General features: G+C 39.3%; 1 protein-coding gene across 1 annotated transcript; it reads right to left on the bottom strand.

Moving 5' to 3' along the window:
* Positions 1 to 9,224: 9,224 nt before the first annotated feature.
* bmp5 (bone morphogenetic protein 5) lies at positions 9,225 to 19,757 on the bottom strand. Its single transcript, XM_030747614.1, has 7 exons — positions 18,791 to 19,757; positions 16,194 to 16,386; positions 11,942 to 12,090; positions 11,391 to 11,588; positions 10,638 to 10,714; positions 10,398 to 10,508; positions 9,225 to 10,267 (listed from the first exon to the last, which is right to left on the bottom strand). Exons 1-7 carry the CDS (start codon positions 19,296 to 19,298, stop codon positions 10,118 to 10,120), a joined length of 1,386 nt encoding a protein of 461 aa, XP_030603474.1. The 5' UTR covers positions 19,299 to 19,757; the 3' UTR covers positions 9,225 to 10,117.
* Between the last annotated feature and the right edge of the window lie 349 nt (positions 19,758 to 20,106).

A 20,106-nucleotide genomic window follows, 5' to 3' on the forward strand; every position in this document is an offset into this window, starting at 1 on the left:
ACCCAGATGTTAACAATAGAGGGGCTTAATGAAGTCCTCGCATTCAACCATCTCACCGTGCTGAACTGCCCTGTGATGAGAAACCTCTACCTCTCTCTCAGGGGAGGAGGGCGACGCATGCGATCAGCCTTGAGAAAGACTTTTTTTGTAGCAGACTAAAAGCTCTATGACTATCAGTTGTCACCCCCCTAAAATTTTAAATGCATTTAGTGCATTGCCGCTAATGACTTTCAAATGCTCCTCTTAGGTATTTTCATACTCGAGCAGCATTATTCAAATTTTGAGGTATTAAACTTTTAAATCTGGTTTTGATTGCAGTGCATTTCTCCAAATGAGTATTCGTTAAATTATGTTTGCCTCCAAGTATTTTTTTTTTTGTTCATATTAATGGTGCTCCTGGTTTGTTGGGCTTGAAATTAATTTCAGATGATTGGGAATCTGAAACCGCAACAAATCTAAGTCATCATCTGTATTTGCCGTCTGTTTTCAGGGAAATGACGAGACTCCCTAAGGAAAAAGCAGCTTTCTCAGTGTAACCTTTTGATAACTGCATCCATCACTTAAACCTAAGAATCCTTTTGACACTTTCTACTTTTGAGGAAACTCAGCAGCTATGGTTTATCTTCTTGACAAAAGCCAGCTGGGGAGGGCCGCTTTAAAGAACTGGCCTTCAGGGGTCCCCCCCCCTAAGAAATCAATATAATGCAGGTGAGTAGAAACTTTAAAGATTAAACACTCTTATCAAAAGACAGTTCATCTGACAAGGAAAATTATAGTTTCTTGACATTTAAATGGTATAAAACTAGCACACATAATCAAGAATTATTAATATTGATTTGTAAATTCAGTATTTTAAAGTTTACATAGTATGAAGTATTGTATTTTTAAAAATGTGCATTAGAGTATGACATTTGGCAACCCTATCAAAGAGTGGATTTTTGTATAATAGCATCAACAAATTTGCATGATTAGAAACCTCAAAAATGACTGATGTCTGTCTCTGTTCACTCATTCAAACTGAGCAGAATAAAGAAGCGAAACAAATTGGCAGGACATTCGAATTAGCGGATCACTAATGCAGTGAAACAACTGCACAACTGTAAGATGTCTTCTAAGAAGATTAAACTCTGTAAAGGAACATAGTCTCCAAGTTTGTGTAGATTAGGCAAACAGATATGCCCTGACAGGAAAGGGGATGTCTCTGCACTAGTCTGTTAGCATCTCCTGAGAACAATATATTTTACACATGAGGATTCTGGAGACCAAGCAGAAGATGAATGTCTCAACATATTAAATAAAATTCAAACATTGCCACACAATGTTTATGAACTTGGGAACAAATTCCATAAAAAAAAAAAAAAGAAAGGGACCTCCCTTTCGCTCTCTCTCTCTCTTTTAACAGAGGTAGAAACAGATGTGAAAAACAGCACTTTATGGAGTGCAGGTTTCGGCATGGCATGAAAGAAGTTTTAAGCTCTTAGATATATACTGAAAACAAAGTGTAAGGAAAAAAAAACATGAAGCAGAACAAATCGATTTTCATCCTCCATCCGTCTTCAATTTCTACATCATGAATGTAACTGAACTGTAACAACAAGAGAATCCTGGTGCTGAGCGAACAGCACATCATCATCACCCTGGAAGTAATAATAATGACATGGTCTTTCATATACAGAGAAGATGAAAGGGTTTCTTGGATATACGCTCAGTCCTGCAGCAACAGACCACTTGATGTATATAACTGAAACGGAATCATGCATTACATGTGCTGCACAGAGAAGCAAAGAATGTGTGTGTGTGTGTGTGTGTGTGTGTGTGTGTGTGTGTGTGTGTGTGTGTGTGTGTGTGTGTGTGTATTTTTTTCTCTTGTGTTAAAGGAAAGCCTCACCACCCCATTTGATTTTCAGTTTATTCAAATTTGTACCACAAGAAAAAAATAACCACAAACATCTTTTTAAAGAAATAAAAATGTGAGGGCTTCATAAAAATAGCAGCGTGTCCTACGGTTTCTTCTGGAAGGCCGGCCGCTCTGAGCCAACTTTCCACAGCTCCCCTTTGAGACAGCATGTGTGTTAAAGATTATCCTCACAGTAATCACACCGCTGAGCACCCCGTGGTTTTCAGTCACAAAAGCCACTGACTGATGTCTTGGGTATGAGTCCACACATTATCATATATGTTAAGCATCGTTTTTAGTGCACATGCAGTTTTAACGTATGGCTGTGGGTGTTGTGTTTTCATAATAATGATCATTTTTCTATATTTATTAAGGAGTGCAAGTGAAAAATGTAAATCCTCACCATTTAATGATGGTGCAATAAAATAAAAGGCACTCCTTAACATCACTTTGTTACAAATGAATTAAAGAGGCTGTTTCTAAGCAGCCGGATATTTATTGTGCAGATTTTTATATTGCACCGTAGAGGACTTCATGGCTGGATTACGGCTCCACCTGGATCATAAAGTGTAGCGATTTCCTTCAGTGTATTCTTATCCTTGGTGGGAGAAATTGAGTTTCACAGCATAAGTTACAACAGCCAGAACACACATGAGCTCAGCTTAAATAATGGCTGTTGACATCTCTGTGTGCGTTCATGTGTAAACCGATAACAGTAGTGTGTTTTACTAATTACTTTTATGGATGTGTGGGAAGATCAGGGTGGAAAACACCAACCAGGTTAACTCAAACTCATTTTAAATGAAGGCAAGCAGACAAAAGTCCACAAAAATCCAAGTAGGCAAAAAAGCAGTGAAGAAGCGAAATGCAAGAAAAATAACCAAGCACCCAGGAACTAAACAGTCTTCAGGCAGATGGCCTGATGGCAGGGTCATGGAGCTGGGAATCCTGGACCGACTGCCCTCAAGGGAATGAAAGGACCCAGGTGAACCGCCCAGGTAGGAGCAACTTAGTTCAGTGAAGAGGAGGCAGGGAACTATGATGACTATGGAGGTTAGGGTCTGAAGGTCCAGGAGGAGCCCTGCAGAGAATACAGAACCTCTCAGGAGGCTAGTAATCAAGACAAGAGCTCTCAGGAAGCTAAATGGAAAGGTAAGACCTGTGAGGTGGGTGAACCAGACATTGTGGTTCAGACAGGATGTGGAACAGAAGGCTTAGAACAAGAACAGTCAGGTATCTGCGAGGTGCCAGCAAACAGGGGACCAGGAGGGCTCTGGAACTGGCAGCTCAACTGGGACACCAGCTGACTGTAGGAAAGAACAGTTACAGACTAACTTGGGAGGAGCCTCGGAGAATTGGGAACAGCTGTGAGGTCAGACCCAAACTGAGGAACAGGGGAAAAGATAGACTCTCTGGGACAGTTTGTGTTGGCTGTGGAAAGAATCTGGGCTTAGCATGGGTTGAATCTGAGGCAGGATGCCATTGCAAACCAAGGCTAGTCAGATCCCCCCAATAAAGGAGACGCCTGTGTATAAGGCGGGACACTGAGGCCCCGTTTACACGAAAATGTTTTCCAATGAAAATGGTAAAGTTTTGATTTGTTTACACAATAACAGTCTGAAAACGATACTTTTTTGAAAATGGGCTCCAGAGTGGAGCGTTTTTTAAAACACTTCAGTTTCCGTGTAAACGGGTGAAAACGCTACTTGTTGAAAACGGGGGTACTGACAAATGCGCACTATGGTTGCAACTCCCATACCCACACTGCCAACTTGTGACCTGCACGAGAACCACAGCGTTTTCAGCATCAATTGTGTTTTAGTGTAAACAGAGATCGTTTTTGAGACGTTTCCATCTGAATGCGTTACTTTTCGAAAACGAAAACAGTAAAACAACACAGTTCCCACTGAAATCATTCTCATGTAAAAAGAGGGATTAATAAAATTTAAATCAAATCAAATGTAAACGGGGCCTAAGCTTCTCAGGAACAGCAGTTGGCTAGGGGTTAGCAGCCTGAAGGCAGACAAGGTGGCGACTGTAGGTCCTAAGCAGACCAGGGGCTAGCCAAGACAGAGGCAGGACAAGGCATATGGCTATCTGACTCGGGAACAGGGCTGGTGAAAAGGGTTATGAGTACTCTTTTGGAGCATATTGCGCGTGGCCACTTGGCTTCATTTTTTTTTTGAGCTAGATGTTGCTGCTTGGTTCAAATACAGGAACTTGTTGCAAAACCAAAAGTCAAACTTCATTATCTACAATTGACATAACAAGGAAAGTCCTTTAGGGCAAACATAACCACAAGGAGAAGGCTAAAGTGTACAAAACTATTGGGAAAAATCTAAAGCAGGGAGCAACTTAACAAAAATAATTAATTAATTAAGTACATAACTAACTCCGTGACAGCCTTTACAGGTACAGCAATTTGAAACCGCAGTCATACAGTAAATCACGATTATTAGAAGGACAGATAGACACACATATGTATTCAGAGACCGGTTAATATCCTGTTCACCAACTTTTGTTTATATTTTACTTCTTTTCAATTCAATTCTTTGACATAAATTGTTCAACACAAGGAAACTAAACAAGATGGAAAAAAGAAGAAATTGGGCATATTTAATCATAACATATCATTTTAAGTGTTTTTTTTGTGTGCTGAGAAAAAAATCACAAAGGACTCACATGCTCTATGGATTCCCATGGAATAATCTATTTTGCAAATGTTGCATGCAATAGAAAAAGAAAAGAGCATAATGTTCAGTCAGCATTTAAAAACACACGCAAAGTAATCTGGACATTTAAATTTATAATTCGGGTCTCTTCATTGCATTGCCTCAGGAAAGGCCAATGCATTTTAATGCATGTTTAAAAAAAAAAAAAAACGTCTAAAGAGAGAAGATTTGAAAATACTGAAACAACTGAAATGCACAGGTGCCAAGTCTAATATTAATTGGAAGTGACAGCTTGGTTCTCGAACAGTCTGTTGTAACTTAGTGAACCCAAAAAACTGTCTTCTCTGGCTCTGGAAGCTAATGTGCACCAGGGAATAACAAGCAAACATAATAGTGTTTCTGCACTGCCCTTTGAGAGGACACATTCCTCGATGGTCCTGCTGCAGCCTTGTCATACCAAACAATGTGTAAAAATGTGACCCATATGGTCTCCCTTTCAAGAGGGTCTAATTGAGCTGTATGGAAGCCATAGCCCACCCACAGAATACAAATAAGGAGAACCATATGTGGGGAGATGAATTAGGTAAACTACACAACATTTTTATTAGATACAATTTCACTTGTCTTGTGGATGGACTGCAAGGTGACACTGCAAAAATAAACTCTGAGCCACAGAAAGAAAAAAGATCTCTGGTTGATGCAGTGTAAATCAATGAAACATGGAATTACTAAACTAAATGAACAAAGGCTATTATTTTGTGCAGTTATATTAGACTGAACAAAAATGTGATCAAACTAAGCTTTGTTTCAATCATTTAGCCTTCCTGTATTAGAGCTGACAGCAGCAGTAATTGATCACATTAATGACAGTCAAAGTCAAAAATGTTACATTTAAGTAGTAGTGTGCCTTTGCAGTTCCTAGCATATTAATCTTCACTAAGACTGTGAATAAATGTTTAGTTTCACAGTTCATGGGTATAAAGTCCAACTTCTCTTTCATGAACAGCTGGCTACATGCGCTTGTTCTTTTTCTGATTCACAGCACTTGATTAGAAAATGAATAACAACTCATAATACTTCAAATACACTTTAAATAAATCACTATTAGAAATTATATTAAGTACTCAACAAGGGTCAGAAGCCTTGAAGACATTTACTGGAATAGATGTTAAAAGTATATGGTGGATTTTTTATTATGTATAGCTGTAAAGTTTTGTCATGTAGGGCTGAACAGATATACAGTACTGTACAAAAGTTTTGAGCTGCACCTATTTTCTTTATATTTTGCTTGAAAAATTGGAAAAAGGTGCACTGAAACGTGCAAACATACATGGCAATAAAGTGCATAAGAGTAAAATGCAGGGTAAAAATGCAGCTTACTTGTCACTTCTTAAAGCAGTCTTCAGGAATACTTCTCCAGGTTTCTTGAAAGACATCCAAAGCTCTTCTTTGGATGTTGGCTTCCTTTTGTCCTGTTTTCTGTCAAGATGATCCCACACTGCTTCGATAATGTTGAGGTTCGGGCCCTGGGGAGGCCAATCCATGACTGATAGTGTTCCATTGAGGGTTTTTCTGTCCAGGTATGCTTTTACTGTATTGGCAGCATGTTTGGGATCACTGTCATGTTGAAAAATGAAACTCAAAGTGTCTGCCAGTCAGACGCTTTCCAGATGGTAATGTGTGGTGGAGCAAAATCTGACTGTACTTTTCTACAGCCATAATTCCATCATTTTTAACAAGATCCCCAACACCACTGGCTGAAAGGCAGCTCTAAACTATGACAGAGACTCCGCCATGTTTTACAGATGGCTGTAGACACTCACTGTTGTACCGCTCTCCCGACCTCATCTGTACATACTGATGATTTGAATAAAAATTTCAAATCACTCCATAAGATTTCCCCTGATTTCCAGTCCAGTTCTTGTATAATTTGGCATACCTCAGCCTTTTCTCCCTGTTTTCCTTCCTTAAGAATGGCTTCTCGACAGCCGCCTTTCCACTGAGACCATTTCTGATGAGGCTTCAGTGAACAGTTGATGGATCAACTGAAGGGGCAGATGCATCTCTCAGCCCTGTGTCAGGTCTTTGCTGTTTTTTTTCCCCATTTCTTAAGGACATGACTTTCTGATACTGTCCATCTGCTGTTGAAAGTTTTTTAGAACTGTCATTTCTTCTTTTGTCCTCCACTTGTCCAGTTTTAAGAACACATACCATGCCAAGATATGACATGTTTTCAACTAATCACCTGGGAATCACCTTGGTGGTTTAAAAATATAATTTCATGTCTGTCAAACTGTCATCTTTGGCATTTTTCATAGATTCAACTAAAGACATAGAAACAAATGATGTGCTCCTGTGACAGACTGCTAGCAACAAAGTGTCTAAAGATACAATTTAAAACTGGTTCTTTGCTAAGTTGTCTGTTATGTGTAGATATAACACTGATTCATCCCTTGAGTTAGGTGCCTGTTTATGCTTGAATGATTCATAGGTCAGTGCTAAGTAGCTTAACAAACAAACAAATGAAAAGCATTCCTCTGAAAATGGCCAGGCGCAAAGACTGGACTGAAAATGAGTGAAAAAGCAGCCAATGTCCAAAGAAAACCTTTGAAAGACCTTCAGAAAGCCTGCAGAACTGTTGCTCAAGACCACTTTAAACAGTTACAAAAAAGTCTGGCTCCTTGGAAGCAAAATTGAAAGAAATGAGGGGTGACTTGAGGCATTTGCACTGTCCTGTAGTTTCCTTTTCAGCATTTCTAAAACATTTTTTGTTGTGTGCTTTTGCACATTTAGAATCAGCTGTTATTTGCCAGGAAAATCTTACACATCACTGAACTCAAAGGGATTTAATTTTTATCAAAAAAAAAAAAAAACAGATTGCGAGGTATTGCCTCTTTTTAAAAAAAAAATTTAATCTGTGATTCTCATTTGATCAGAGGACATCTCTAAGTGGCCACCTCCGTCTGACAAGATTAATGGCTCGTTACATCAGCTTTTTGTATTTGTTTTTCAGTGTTGGTCAAAGCATTTCCTGTGGTGGCGGCTCAGTTTACATTAAAATGACCTGAATCATCAAGCACTTGTGACTTTTGGCCCAGTCTGGTAAGAGCCTCAAGATGATGTCTCCTTAATAAATATATCCTGTTTGCTGAATAAAAGAACATGTTCTTAACAGCTGCTGACATGGATATGTCTGTTTTCTTAATCAGGTAAAGAGAATAAACATGTTTGTGGTAGAAAAAAAAATGAATATCAGCACTTGGAAACACATCCCAGCATTATGTAACTATGTTTATGTAAAGCCAACAGCATGTTGTGACATATACTATAAACTGAGTGCATGATGCATGAATAATTCACAAGCAACCCTTCATGAAAAGTAAACTACCAGAGGTTGTGACCTTTTTCAGATGTGGTCACTACAAGTGCAGCTCTGATAAATGTCAAGGCACCTCTGACTCACGGTCCGGCTCTTTCTGACCACGGGGGTCTCAGAGGAAAAGGGGCCACTATATTAATCAGCCCAGAGTATGGCAATTGTTACCCTTTCATGTGGTCAAGAGGTTGCTGTTGAGAGGGTTGTGTAGTTTTGGAGAGCCCAAATAGAAGCTCATTCATAGCAGCTCCAACATTACAGACAAGGAAGAAATGTTGCTGAATTGGAAAGAATCCATCATATTAAACAGTAGATGGGATTGTTAAGTGCTAGGAGTAATCATGCCAGGCAACAGGCCACAGGAATGCAAATCACCCCTCAAGCCAAGAGTTAAGTTAGCAGGTGGCCTCTTCTATTCACTGAATGTCAACACTCCTTTTAGACGGAGCCCACATAACATCTGGGCAGGCCAGCCACTGCTTTTAATTAAGTGAAATACAGTCACTCAATGTTCTGCCATGTCAGAAAAAATGTTATAAAAGTGGGAGGGTGGAGGGAGAAAAGTGCAACAGTACATATCCTGTGTTCAGCGAGGGTCAACACAGTTGTGCAAATAAATATTAATCCTTAACCTAATCCCTACATTTCCAAGACCATTGAAGAGCTCTGCGTAACCACGGCACTTTTTTGGAAATAGCACATTCCCTCCCACTTTTCAGGAAGTCCAGCTTATCCAGGATGAGTGCACTTCCACTTTGTTTCCAGGGGCGAATCTTACCTCTGAGCAGATGGCAGCAAGCAAAATGTGAGTTTATGGCATGCAAGTAAGTATATGTGCATCATGCACGTCACATAAATAATATGACTGATGGTAACTTTCCACCATAATCTGGAAAATGCTATGCTTTTCTCTGCTGGCAGTCTCATGATAATCACCCTTTTGGGCTGGTTTTGGAGGTCACAGCATTGCCTTGCTGCTAGCACCATACTACTAGCATTACCACTCTCCAAGAGCATGTCAACAGGCTCTGTGGGTGTACCTTCAGTTTATTCATACTTGTCAAACATTGATAAATCTGAGACGGTAGTCTGGCAGCAGTGTGTAAAACATCCACAGAATTTCAAACAGAAATATATAAAACAACATTAAATAATGCATTTATTCTACCACTTTTTTTTTTTTTAAAGATTTATAGTTGCATGTGATAAATGGAGACAGAAAAGCTGTGAAGTCAATAAAAGCCAAGCAAAAGATAAGAGCTTTCAAGTGGTACATTTATTAAATACGCAGCACTCTACATTAAGATACACTACTTTCCAAACATGAACTCAAATATGTGTGGAGCAAAGATGTTTGTAACTATGACAAAGTCCACAGTAAAATGAGAAACAGTGTTTATGTAAGAGATAAACATTGTTAAAAATAAGTGAACACTCAACATTATAAGCGTTTCATTCCACACTGACATATTCCCCTTCTCTGAACACTGAAAAAAAAAAACTGGCTTGGAAAAGGTGAAACAGTATCAACGCTGAAAGACGGTGACAGCTTGAAAACAGCTTTGAGTAGTTTGGTTTATATTAGAGAACACTCAGTGTTTGTTTTTTTTAATCCTGTGATCCAATTTAATTTTAAATATTTCCAACAGCCTGTTGATGTTGGGATGTTAGTGCTAATAACATAATATGGAGATATCCCTTGTTAATAAAATGTACTTGTGTTACAGTATTGTGGGGCACTATTCTGTATGCATCTGTCATAAATGATAACTGTTCTGGGAATGGACTCATCAAGAAATTAACATTGAAATATAGTGGCCAACAATTTACTTAACTTATTAAACATTTATTAGCACACTATATTATTGGAATAGGAGAAAAGAAAACAACAGCAGGGGAAGCAATCATAGTGACTCCAGTGAATATTTTTCTCATAAAAGATATACAGTCCTAACCCATACAAAGTATATGCCAATGGACACAGACGTTAAATGATAACTGTTGTAAAGTAAAATCAGTATTTTGTCCTAGTCATTTAAATATCAAAATATTCAGTGCTATCTTAAAAACGGAAAATAAATTAATAAAACTTTATATACATAATACTGAACATAACATCACACCTCCAGCAATTCCCACGCCAGACTGCATAAATTAAAATTGGCCTCACCGCTAATGGCACCCACAAGATCTAACTACCATATTTCTATATTTCTTCAGGATTACATTTGAGCTGTCATCAAAGTAAAGCACTGAGATTGCGTTGAGCTTGGTTGGGGCACAGCACGGTTTGGGCACATTGTCAGGAAACATTAAATGGACCTATAAATGAGAGCATAAATTGTGTTTAAAAGAGGTGCGACAGCAAAGTTGCAAATGTTAAGAACATTATTAGCTTAGAACACGACTTTACTGCGATGCACGTGTGCAATACACTCTGAAGAATGCTTACCAGCGTTTGCACAATAGCATGATTTGTTGCATTCATGTGCGCATTGAGTGGAAACGAGCACTCGCCATCACAGTAAAAAGCAGCATAGCCCTCCGGTGCAATGATCCAGTCCTTTACAAACAGAAGACAGTTAATGTCCGTCACTAATAACACTAATGTGTTTTCGCATAATCTGACTAAATGAGTCATTTTAGTGTTATTACCTAACATTTTGCAAGAGATGTAAAATATTGGTTTTACCTGCCAGCCCAAGTCCCGAAAGCTGACATAAAGCTCATGCTTCTTACAGGCTTGTTTCTGTTCACTGGTGTTATAATCTGAAAAGTAGCAGTACTTCTTATGGCAGGAAATAACTCTTTGCATTTTTCTTTTCACTTACTGCAAGAAACTACAGCAAATGTTTCAGAGAATCATTAATATACCCAACAGGCAAAATAAACTTGCAGTAAAAATCACTTTATAAAGGTAAAATAATGGTGGATAATAATGCTGGATTATTTTCTGAAATGAATAATGGAATGTTTATCCACTTATAAACTCACTTGTTTCCAAAGAAAGAAATCAGAAATCAAACAAAAGCAAAACTGAGATTACAATTGCCTCCTCGTGGCTGTCAAGTTCATTACACTTCACAACATGAAAGGAAAGACAAACAAAACTAACAACACTTACTCATTAATTACGATTCTAAGCAGTAATAGGGATATAATGTAAGATTTGTTTTGAGGCTGTAACCAAAAGGGAAGGAATATATCAGGCAATAAAACATAAGAAACGTCATCCTCTGGCGAGCACTGCTAAGCGATTGTGGAAATACAGACCAATAATTTTTAATCTGACAAGCACGGACAGACAGTCTGCTGAACGGGTCAGTAACGGGAACAAAGGATGTAGTGAAATGGATTTAATTTAAAGATTCTTTGTGTGTAGGGTAGAACAATCTACTCACAACAATATATTTAAGCATCTAAGGCGTATTATAACGGCACATACCTCCAGTTTTTGGTGCCTTTGAGGATTGTTGTTGATTATTCGATTTATTGCGATTGTGGTTCTTTTTTTTCCCACCAGCAGCTCTGACTGAGCGAAGCAACACCCCACTGGCCTTGAAGAAAGCAACCAGGAACGGCTGTTTGGACTGGGGCCCGTTCCTCCCGATGATCCCCGCAGATTTTATGTTTATACTTCGTCCTTTAAAAAAATTTAAAAAAAATTTACAACAACATTTAAACTCAGTGGGTTGGTGTTTTGTTTTTTTTTTGTTGTTAATCAATTTATGACCGCTTTCGGAGTAAGTACAAATACAAAACCCAGGTCAGGTCATCCAAATTTGTTGATTTATGGCAGTTAATTGGTGGGAATTGGAGGTAAATAATCACAATCCAAACACATGTCAGACATTTGACCTGATATCACATAAAATATTTTTGTAAAATGAAATGCAGATATTGTGGATTGTCTCGAAAGATGAACTCGACCTTTTCGAAAGTCTAAATCTAAGTAGGAGGAAAAAATCATAGAAAGAAAAACTGAACTCCACTTGCCATCTACAGTCTCCACACAGAGCTGCAGGCCCAGGTTCTGCTGTGGGTTCATCACCCAGTGGTTACTGGTAGCTGTTATGTCAAACACTAGCCAGCCTCCATCTGATGCCTGGACCTTTTTGGAGTCAAGTAAGAACGTCTCTGCATCTCTAAAGGTAAATGAAAACAATTTAATATACATCTGCGCTAAATTCAAATGATGCACACTCAGACAGCTGGTACAGACACTCATCAGCCACTTTGTTAGGTACACCTGTTCAGCTGCTTGTAAATCAACTATCTAATCAGCCAATCACATGGCAGTAACTCAATTCATTTAGACATGCAGACATCATCAAGATCATCTGCTGATGTTCAAACCAAGCATCACAATAAGTAAAAAACTGGATTTTCCTGCATAACCATCTCTAGGATTTATAAAGAATGAGCCAAAAAAGAGATTACATCCAGTGAGCGGCAGCTCTCTGGGTGAAAATACCTTGATGAGGAGAATAGCCATAAAGCTTTGAGCTGATAGGAAGTCAAAAACACTTGTTAAAACCAAGGTATGCAGAAGAGCATCTCTAAACACACAAAATTGGACAACAGAAGACTGGAAAAAACATTGCCTGGTCTGATGAGGCTACATTCAGATGGTAGAGTCAGAATTTGGCCTAAGCAACATGAAAGCATGAATCCATTGGTCAGTATTGTTGCTGACCATGTCCATCTCTTATGATCACAATATAACTTATATCTTTCCTCCATATGCTCTCTTTTTTCTTTTCTCTTTTCCCTCACCCCCCAACCAGCCATGGCAGATGGCTGGCCCTCCCCGAGCCTCGTTATGCCGTAGGTTTCTTCCTGTTAAAGGGGAGTTTTTCCTTCCCACCCTCGCACAGTACTTGCTTATCAGATATTTGGGGTTTTTCTCCCAAATAATGTAGTTTTTATTCCGGTATAAAGCACCTGGAGGTGACCGATGTTGTGATTTGGCACTATATATAAATAAACCTGAATTGATTTGAATCTTCTGATGGCTGCTTCCAGCAGGATAACACACCGTGTCACAGAGCTCAGATTGTTTCAAACTGGTTTCATGAACACGACAATGAGTTCACTGTACTCAAATGGCCTCCAGAGACACCAGATCTCAATCCAACAGAGCACCTTTGGGATGTGGTGGAACGAAAGATTGGCATAATGGAAGTCCAGCTGACAAATCTGCAGCAACTGCATGATCATATCAATATGGACAAAAATCTCTGAGGAATGTTTCCAGCAACTTGTTGAATCTGTGCCAATTAAGGCAGCTCTGAATACAGAAGTGAGTCCAACCCATCACTGGCAAGGTGTACCTAATAAAGTGGCTGGTTAGTGTACATGCAAGCACATGTGAACTGCATCTTATCACGAATGAGTACTTTATTTGAAACTTTGTGCCAATTCTTCCCTCCCTCCATTTTGAAAGCAACCATTTGTCTTAGTTTTGAAATGTGTTGATTTTTTTCTGTAAGAGTGTTAAGCTTGTTGCTGTGTGCTGGACCTGAAAAGAGAGCTGTGCTATTGTTGGAAAAACCTAGTAATAAATAACAGAGTTGTGTGGTACAAGGTTTGCCAGTACTTCAGAACTTTCAGGTGCTATGAATCATGCATATCAGCTGTTTTTTTGTTTTTTGTTTGTTTTTTTTTTTACATAAGCTTGACATAAGGCCCCAATCAACTCCGAGTTGAAAAAAAAAAAGTCCTGCTTTCTAATTTGCATTGGATTCCTTTCAAGTGGCAGATCAGATAAAGCAGAGCCTGTTAGGTTTTTATGGTTGCCTGATGCTGGTTGGAGACAACCAAGATTTTCCATCAGTGGTTCAGGAACCACTTATGTGTTTATTGCAGGTGTAATAAAAATCAAGCATAATCTTTATGCATGACATACTTCTAAACTTCCTTTTTGACATTTGTAGCTTTAGCTTATTTCCTGTGATAATTTAGTCTGAGTAGGTAAAGGTTTGTAACTGTATCCAACAGGACAAATGTTTATCCTACATTTTAATCTGGGGTCACTAGATCTACTGTTTCCACAGAGAACGTGAGTGTAGCGGTAACTCAAAACTTTTCAGACTACTCTGTGTTTAACAAACTATGTTCACAAGTCAGCGATCTCCATTAGCAGTTCACATTCAAGAGCAAAGTTCAGTACCAGTGAAGGTGTAACTCTGAGGTAGGTGTGCAGCTGTCTGAAACTAAAAGTATCCTGACTTTAAGGGTACCCTGCGTAGTGTTGACCACTCGTGTGGATGTGAAACAGAGCATTTTTACAGCATTGCTTTTGTCTCTGTGTTATCCATTCATCAGTACAAGGACGACAGTTTCATGAACTCTGAAATGTTCTAAGAAAGGCAGGGAAGACACTAGCAAGCAGATGTAAACCCTGTAACTTTTAAATACCAAACTCATGCCTAAAATTAAAATAAAGTGCATTCAAAGAGCTTACTGGACCTCATTAATACAGTGCATTTGCTTAACAAAAAAAACTCTGCAGGCTACTGTAATATCAGCATCTTCTATCCAGTGTCACACTCATATTAGCAGTGAGGAGTCATTTTGCTATAAAATATTATTTAACACATTTTTTATATTTATCACTAAGCTGCAACAGGTGATTTTAAGTAAATGGCAGGAAGTGTGGAGAGTTGAAACAAAGGTTTTTGGATTTAATTTTAGTAAGATTTATATTAATGTTTATGGCCAGGCTCTTAAACCCCTAAAATACCCGAACAAAATTATTTTCATTTGCTACTGAGACCGCAACCTGTTCAGTCTGTGCTCAACTGATTTTGTTGAAAGAGCCAGATGAAAACCACCGGCAATCATCAGTATTTATATAATCATCATTCTGTAGAAAATGACTGGAGGTTTTTGGCACATTCATTTAGTATATAGACCAACTTTAATGCTTGAACCTGGTGAAGGACACAGGCTCAAACTCGTCGGTGTCTATAAGCAACATTCTGCCCACCACTGCAGGAAAACACAAAAGAATCTGGATGGCATTACAACTAAGACTTCAGTCACTATGAAAGACTTGTCCCAGTTTGTGAACACTAATTCAAACGCACTATTCTCCATGAAAGCATGTGTGAAAACATGAACTGAGCGTTCTTCCCCTTTAAGATGCCAGAGTCCATTGACTTGGACCTTTTCAAAGCCCAGGAGGGCCATATCTTCCCTTCAATCACCCACACACATTTTTGGCAAGCAAATGTGGGCCCACTTTTAAGTGCCCCCTTGTGTATTCAGCTATGTCTTGCTTTAAACTTCCGGAATATTGTTAGGACAGGCAGGTGGTGGGCATAACAGTGACCACGGGAGCACCCGAGGGAGCCCCCCCCCGATACGGGCCCTCGTGGTTTCATCTGGGACAAGGCCAGCTTGGCAGGCAACACAAGACGAGTGATAACTGACGGACCTTCCAAGCTTCCTAAGTGGCCAACTTGCTAATGGAGTTCTCTTTATCCGAGAACTATATTTGTAAGGCAGACATGGTGCGAATGAAGGAGAACAGAGTTTGACGTGGAAGTATGCGCTTTGAGGGTGGAAAGTTTCAGCTTTGACAGACAATAGCCAGTGGACTATTTTTAATTATGAAATAAGATGCAAATCAAGATGCAAATAGTTTTTAATAGTTTTTCCTGGCTACTTTATTCTACTTTTTTTCTGCCTGCATTTCACAGAATATTTAAATAACCGAGAACAAACTTAATGTAGATCCTTTGCTTTGTCCTTTTTTTTTTTTTTTCAAAGACTGCCTCACTTTAGGGCTCTTTTTTAATCCCCTGTTTATCTACAATGAATTATTCCCATAAAATTCAATTCAATCTTATTTATATAGCGCCAAATCACAGCAAACAGTTGCCTCAAGGCGAAGCAGTAAATCCTTCAATCTATAAACCAAAAAGTACTGAAACATTTTAGTTCAATGCAAATAATAATATTAGTAAAAGGAATGCTTTCATGAGTTTTAGTAAAGCAGAAATCCCTGAGCAGAACAGAATGCATTCTTTCACAGCCTTCTGTTATCTTATACTGAGACATTTTAGTGTTTGAGGCTGAAGTAAGATATTTTTAGTTACATGTTGTTGGACACCGTCATTATTCAATAAAACTATCAGAAATTCTTACAAAGGTAAACAGTTCAGACCTTGGGAAATGCACAGAGGTCCAATCACATTTAATATGCAAATTTAATATGTATTTGTGTTGATCGGGCACTTACTTGTTTTGGTATTCCTTGATGACTTGATATATGCTAACCTTCAGAGTAGTATTGTCGTAGCGGGCATGACTACGGTCCTTATAGATCCTAAACTCTGCTGCAGTCACCGCCTCCCCATCCGGGATTTGAGTCAGATCGAAACGGAACTCCTTGTAGTGCCTTCGTTGGTGAGAAAAATCTTTATCTTTCTCCACTGAAAGAGAAAACATTTTATGAGGAAGTTCATTTCTACTGGGAAGAAATGTTGATAGAAAAATATGAGTTCACCTCCTGAACCGCTGCTTACGCTGCTCGAAGGAGAAAATATGCCAGCATTAACACGCAGGGAAAAAAGTGTAATTTATCACATCTTCTTTCGCATTCAAGGTCCAATCCAAACATTTTGACTACCAACAAAAGCACTTTCCAGTTCATTAAATCAGTCAACTCAATACAGGTAGCAGTTCCCAGACAGGCCCTCTACTGTGTGCCTAACTGCATTCTCTGGCCATGATGAATGGGCTGTCAGTTAAGAAAAACAGGCTGATTTCAATTAAAGATACTTTCGTCTGCTCCTCAAGTGAGAAAAAAGACCAGACAGGATTCTTCAGCATCATATGAGTGTCTACTCTGACCTCATTTCTGACCTCACACTGACCTCTGCTAGGGTTCATAAAAATTGCCAAGCATTGGGCTTGAAAACAAAATATTTCTAATATAACAGATAACAAAATATGTCCTTCCAGGCTTGTCATTTTTGAAAATGGTGGATTGTTTTATACTCATATGGAAAGAAATATAAGATATGCACAGCTTGTAATTTTTCCCCTAAGGGCTTCTATCTGTTTTTGGATTTTAAAAACATATATGCTGAATTCCAGAGCTTCAGCATACCTACGCTAGGAACATGCTGACAAAGTGTCTTCAGCCGTCTCACACCTCTACCTGGAAACAGAGAAGAGGCTTGTGGCTGAGGTCAGCGGACGTCCATGGTGATACCATGCAGTGCATTTCCCTGATATTTTATCGAGAGGCGACGCCTGCCGTTACTTAGCACAAACAGGTCAGAGGTCAGGTCTGACTTTTACCCACTGAGCGTGTTCCATTATATTAGCCACGGGTGGTAATCTGAAACAGAAGTGCCACTGAGAACATGGAGCGTTTACCTTTGAAATAGCAAAAGATTAAATAAAAATGACATCACCTGTTGGTAAGACTGAGCTGCTTGCTTTTTTTTTTTTTTTTTTTTTAATCTGTTGCATATTACATTTATTCAGCTTATTCTAGACGGGACTGTAATGAAATTATAAAATGACTGATGTTTCATTATAGCTTAAGCCCTTTTATATACTGTTTTGCGTGCTTGGATGTTTGAATAGAATCTTATTGATTCTACAGTAAGCATATTAAACCTCATGAAATGCCACATAGACATTTTTAAAACTGTTGAGGTCAGTAGCTATATTTGAGTGTACTGTAATAAAGACAGAGCCCCATTGAACACTTCTCTGACAGCCTCCAGAATGAGAGCAGAGCCTTCAAGCCTGACAGTGTACATGCCCTGGTATAGTGGTAAGTGGAAACAGATGGGCTGAGACCAAGGTAAGGGAATAATGTTACAAGCAAGTCTCCGCAAATTCACTTTAACATGTTTTACTTTGTATTTTGGAAAATACAATTCTTCATAATAAAGCAGTAACACTGTGCGGAGGATATTTTACAATGATTTTCAAGACCTCGTTTTGGGGTTCTGCAGGGCTCTAATATTTTAATTAATTTTCCAAAAAGGCACTACTAATATTTTAACAGTAAAGAATAAATGCTACAAATAACATAAATGGGAATGGGCTAGGGGTATCTCTTAGTGACAGAACCTCAAATAAGAGTATCAGTCAGTTTCACCCTCTTTTAACAACAGGAAATAATTTAGACTCATTTTCTCAAGGTCAGACAGTCATCTGATAAGTCGCTCTGAACTGCTGGGTTAAGGGTCGCAGCTACCGAACAAACACAATCATTATCAACATATCAACTGTTTTTTCTTCTTTCTTTCTTTTTCTTTCTTTTTTTTTTTTTTTGAATAGAAAACATCAGAAACTGATGGTTCAGAATGTTCAGCTTAATTGTGTTAACTACAAAATGTTTCACAGGAGGCTGTAGTAACCCCTCAGTAGTCTGATAATGACTGATGTCTGACAGCGCACTTTAAATGTTCACATTTAGATGCATAAATTTCATTAAAAATGATCAAACTTAAATTTGCTGCTCAGCAGGTTTTGTGTGAGAGGTTATTGCTTAAAAATAATGTACACATGTCCAGTTATTTGCCAACATAAGTGATAATGTTTTGCATGCCAAAATGGAGCCTAAGAAATGAATTCAGATAGTGCTGGTGTGTCTCCTATTAATTTTTATTTTTGTAATATATAATAGCAGTAGCAACGCCGCATTTATCTCTGTTGAGGAAACTGAAATCAAGTGAAAGATGGATAACTCGATTTCATTCAGTGTCCATCATATCAAGAATCACCTGCATCTAATTTCGATTTTATTCATTCATGTATAATTTTGATTTAATGGAACATGGAGGATACTGATACCACCTTGATGACACTTACCCAAATTGACAAAACTCATAACCATGTCGGCATCATTGAGAAAGTTGGTGTCGTGCGCTGTGGTGAGCGCGGGGCTGTGGCCTAAGAGAGGGGCCGCTCGGTAAGGCTGTGCCACACGGGTGTAGCCGGCATGCTGGGGGTTGTAGTAACTTTTCCTGGAGTGCCCTTGAGCCTTGGCACTAAAGCTCTTCCCTGCGCTCTGCTGCACGCCCTCCTCCTCTTCCTCTTCCTCTTCCTCCACGGTCATGGCGTTGTACAGGTCCAGCATGAACAGCGGCGCGGAGGACGCCTGCTTCCCGGGAGAGAAGGGCCTCGGACGGTGAGGCAAGCCCAGGATGGAGAGGATCTCTCTCTGTATCTCCCTGCGTTCGTGATTGCGCAACCTCCTGTAAATAAAACTGGAGTGCACATGGTTGTCACTTAAACCGCAATGAACGCACAACAGGAAACTCAAACAGCTCCACGCAAGTCCAAGTACAGCACGGTTCAAAGGTGTAAGCGCTGTCATCTTGACAAATCGGCTCACTTTGAGATGTGAAGGTGAACTACATCGCACTCAGTGAGGAAAAAAGCAACAATTTATGCTATAGCTGTGCCAATACGGAATCATAGACTTTCCATATTAGCCAGAGGCACCACAACTTTCACGGTGGTAACTGAGGAGGCTTTTAGCAGTCTGCCCTTCTACAAATGAGGTATCAGCTTGCAGAAAAATCGCCGCTCCTCTCCTGTGTGCGAGCTTCCTCCAGCAGTATTTACGCCTCCAGGGTCCATCCAAAGTCTCAGCCACACCAAGTATTTATGGAGCTGTGTGACCCCGTCCCTCACCTTACTCCTTTGTGATGAAAAAACATGTAGGTACGCCCATAACGTCGAGGGATAACCTGGAGTTTCCAAGTGGATGAAATGTGTTGAACTGTGTCAAAATTGAGCAGAGAGAAGCACTCGACTCATGCCCCGGCTCGCATTTTTCTTTTTCTTTTTTTTTTTTTTTTTTCCCCACTGAGAATGTGTATTGGGGCTAGTTGCCCTTTGAGTCCATCCCACACTCAGCTTTTGTTTTTGCATCCTCCTCTAGCGGCCGCAATAAAACTTCAGCCCGGTCCCATGATGAATGTGGCGGCTCAGGAGTGTAAAAGGAGACACTTGAAATCTGAGAGGCCTTCTTAACGAGTGAAAGAATAATGACAGAGCCTTTTAATCACCTCAAGTTATTGAAGTCTTCATCTGAGAGGGCTCCAGCTGCATTCATCAAAACAAAACAAAACAAAACAAAAAAACAACAGGGATCATGTTTTTATAATTTAAGCCCTTCA

This window comes from Archocentrus centrarchus, chromosome 15 (assembly GCF_007364275.1).
Source record: "Archocentrus centrarchus isolate MPI-CPG fArcCen1 chromosome 15, fArcCen1, whole genome shotgun sequence".
NCBI classification, from domain to species: domain Eukaryota; kingdom Metazoa; phylum Chordata; class Actinopteri; order Cichliformes; family Cichlidae; genus Archocentrus; species Archocentrus centrarchus.

What these genes read in the sequence shown, in the direction of transcription:
- bmp5 (XM_030747614.1), bottom strand. Translation starts at nt 19,298, where the DNA reads ATGACAGCGCTTACACCTTTGAACCGTGCTGTACTTGGACTTGCGTGG. An exon ending in CTGTGTGGAGACTGTAGATG is followed by an intron (nt 11,589 to 11,941) that starts GCAAGTGGAGTT and finishes ATTTTTTTAAAG; the next exon opens with GACGAAGTATAAACATAAAA. An exon ending in AAAGGCACCAAAAACTGGAG is followed by an intron (nt 10,715 to 11,390) that starts GTATGTGCCGTT and finishes GCTACTTTTCAG; the next exon opens with ATTATAACACCAGTGAACAG.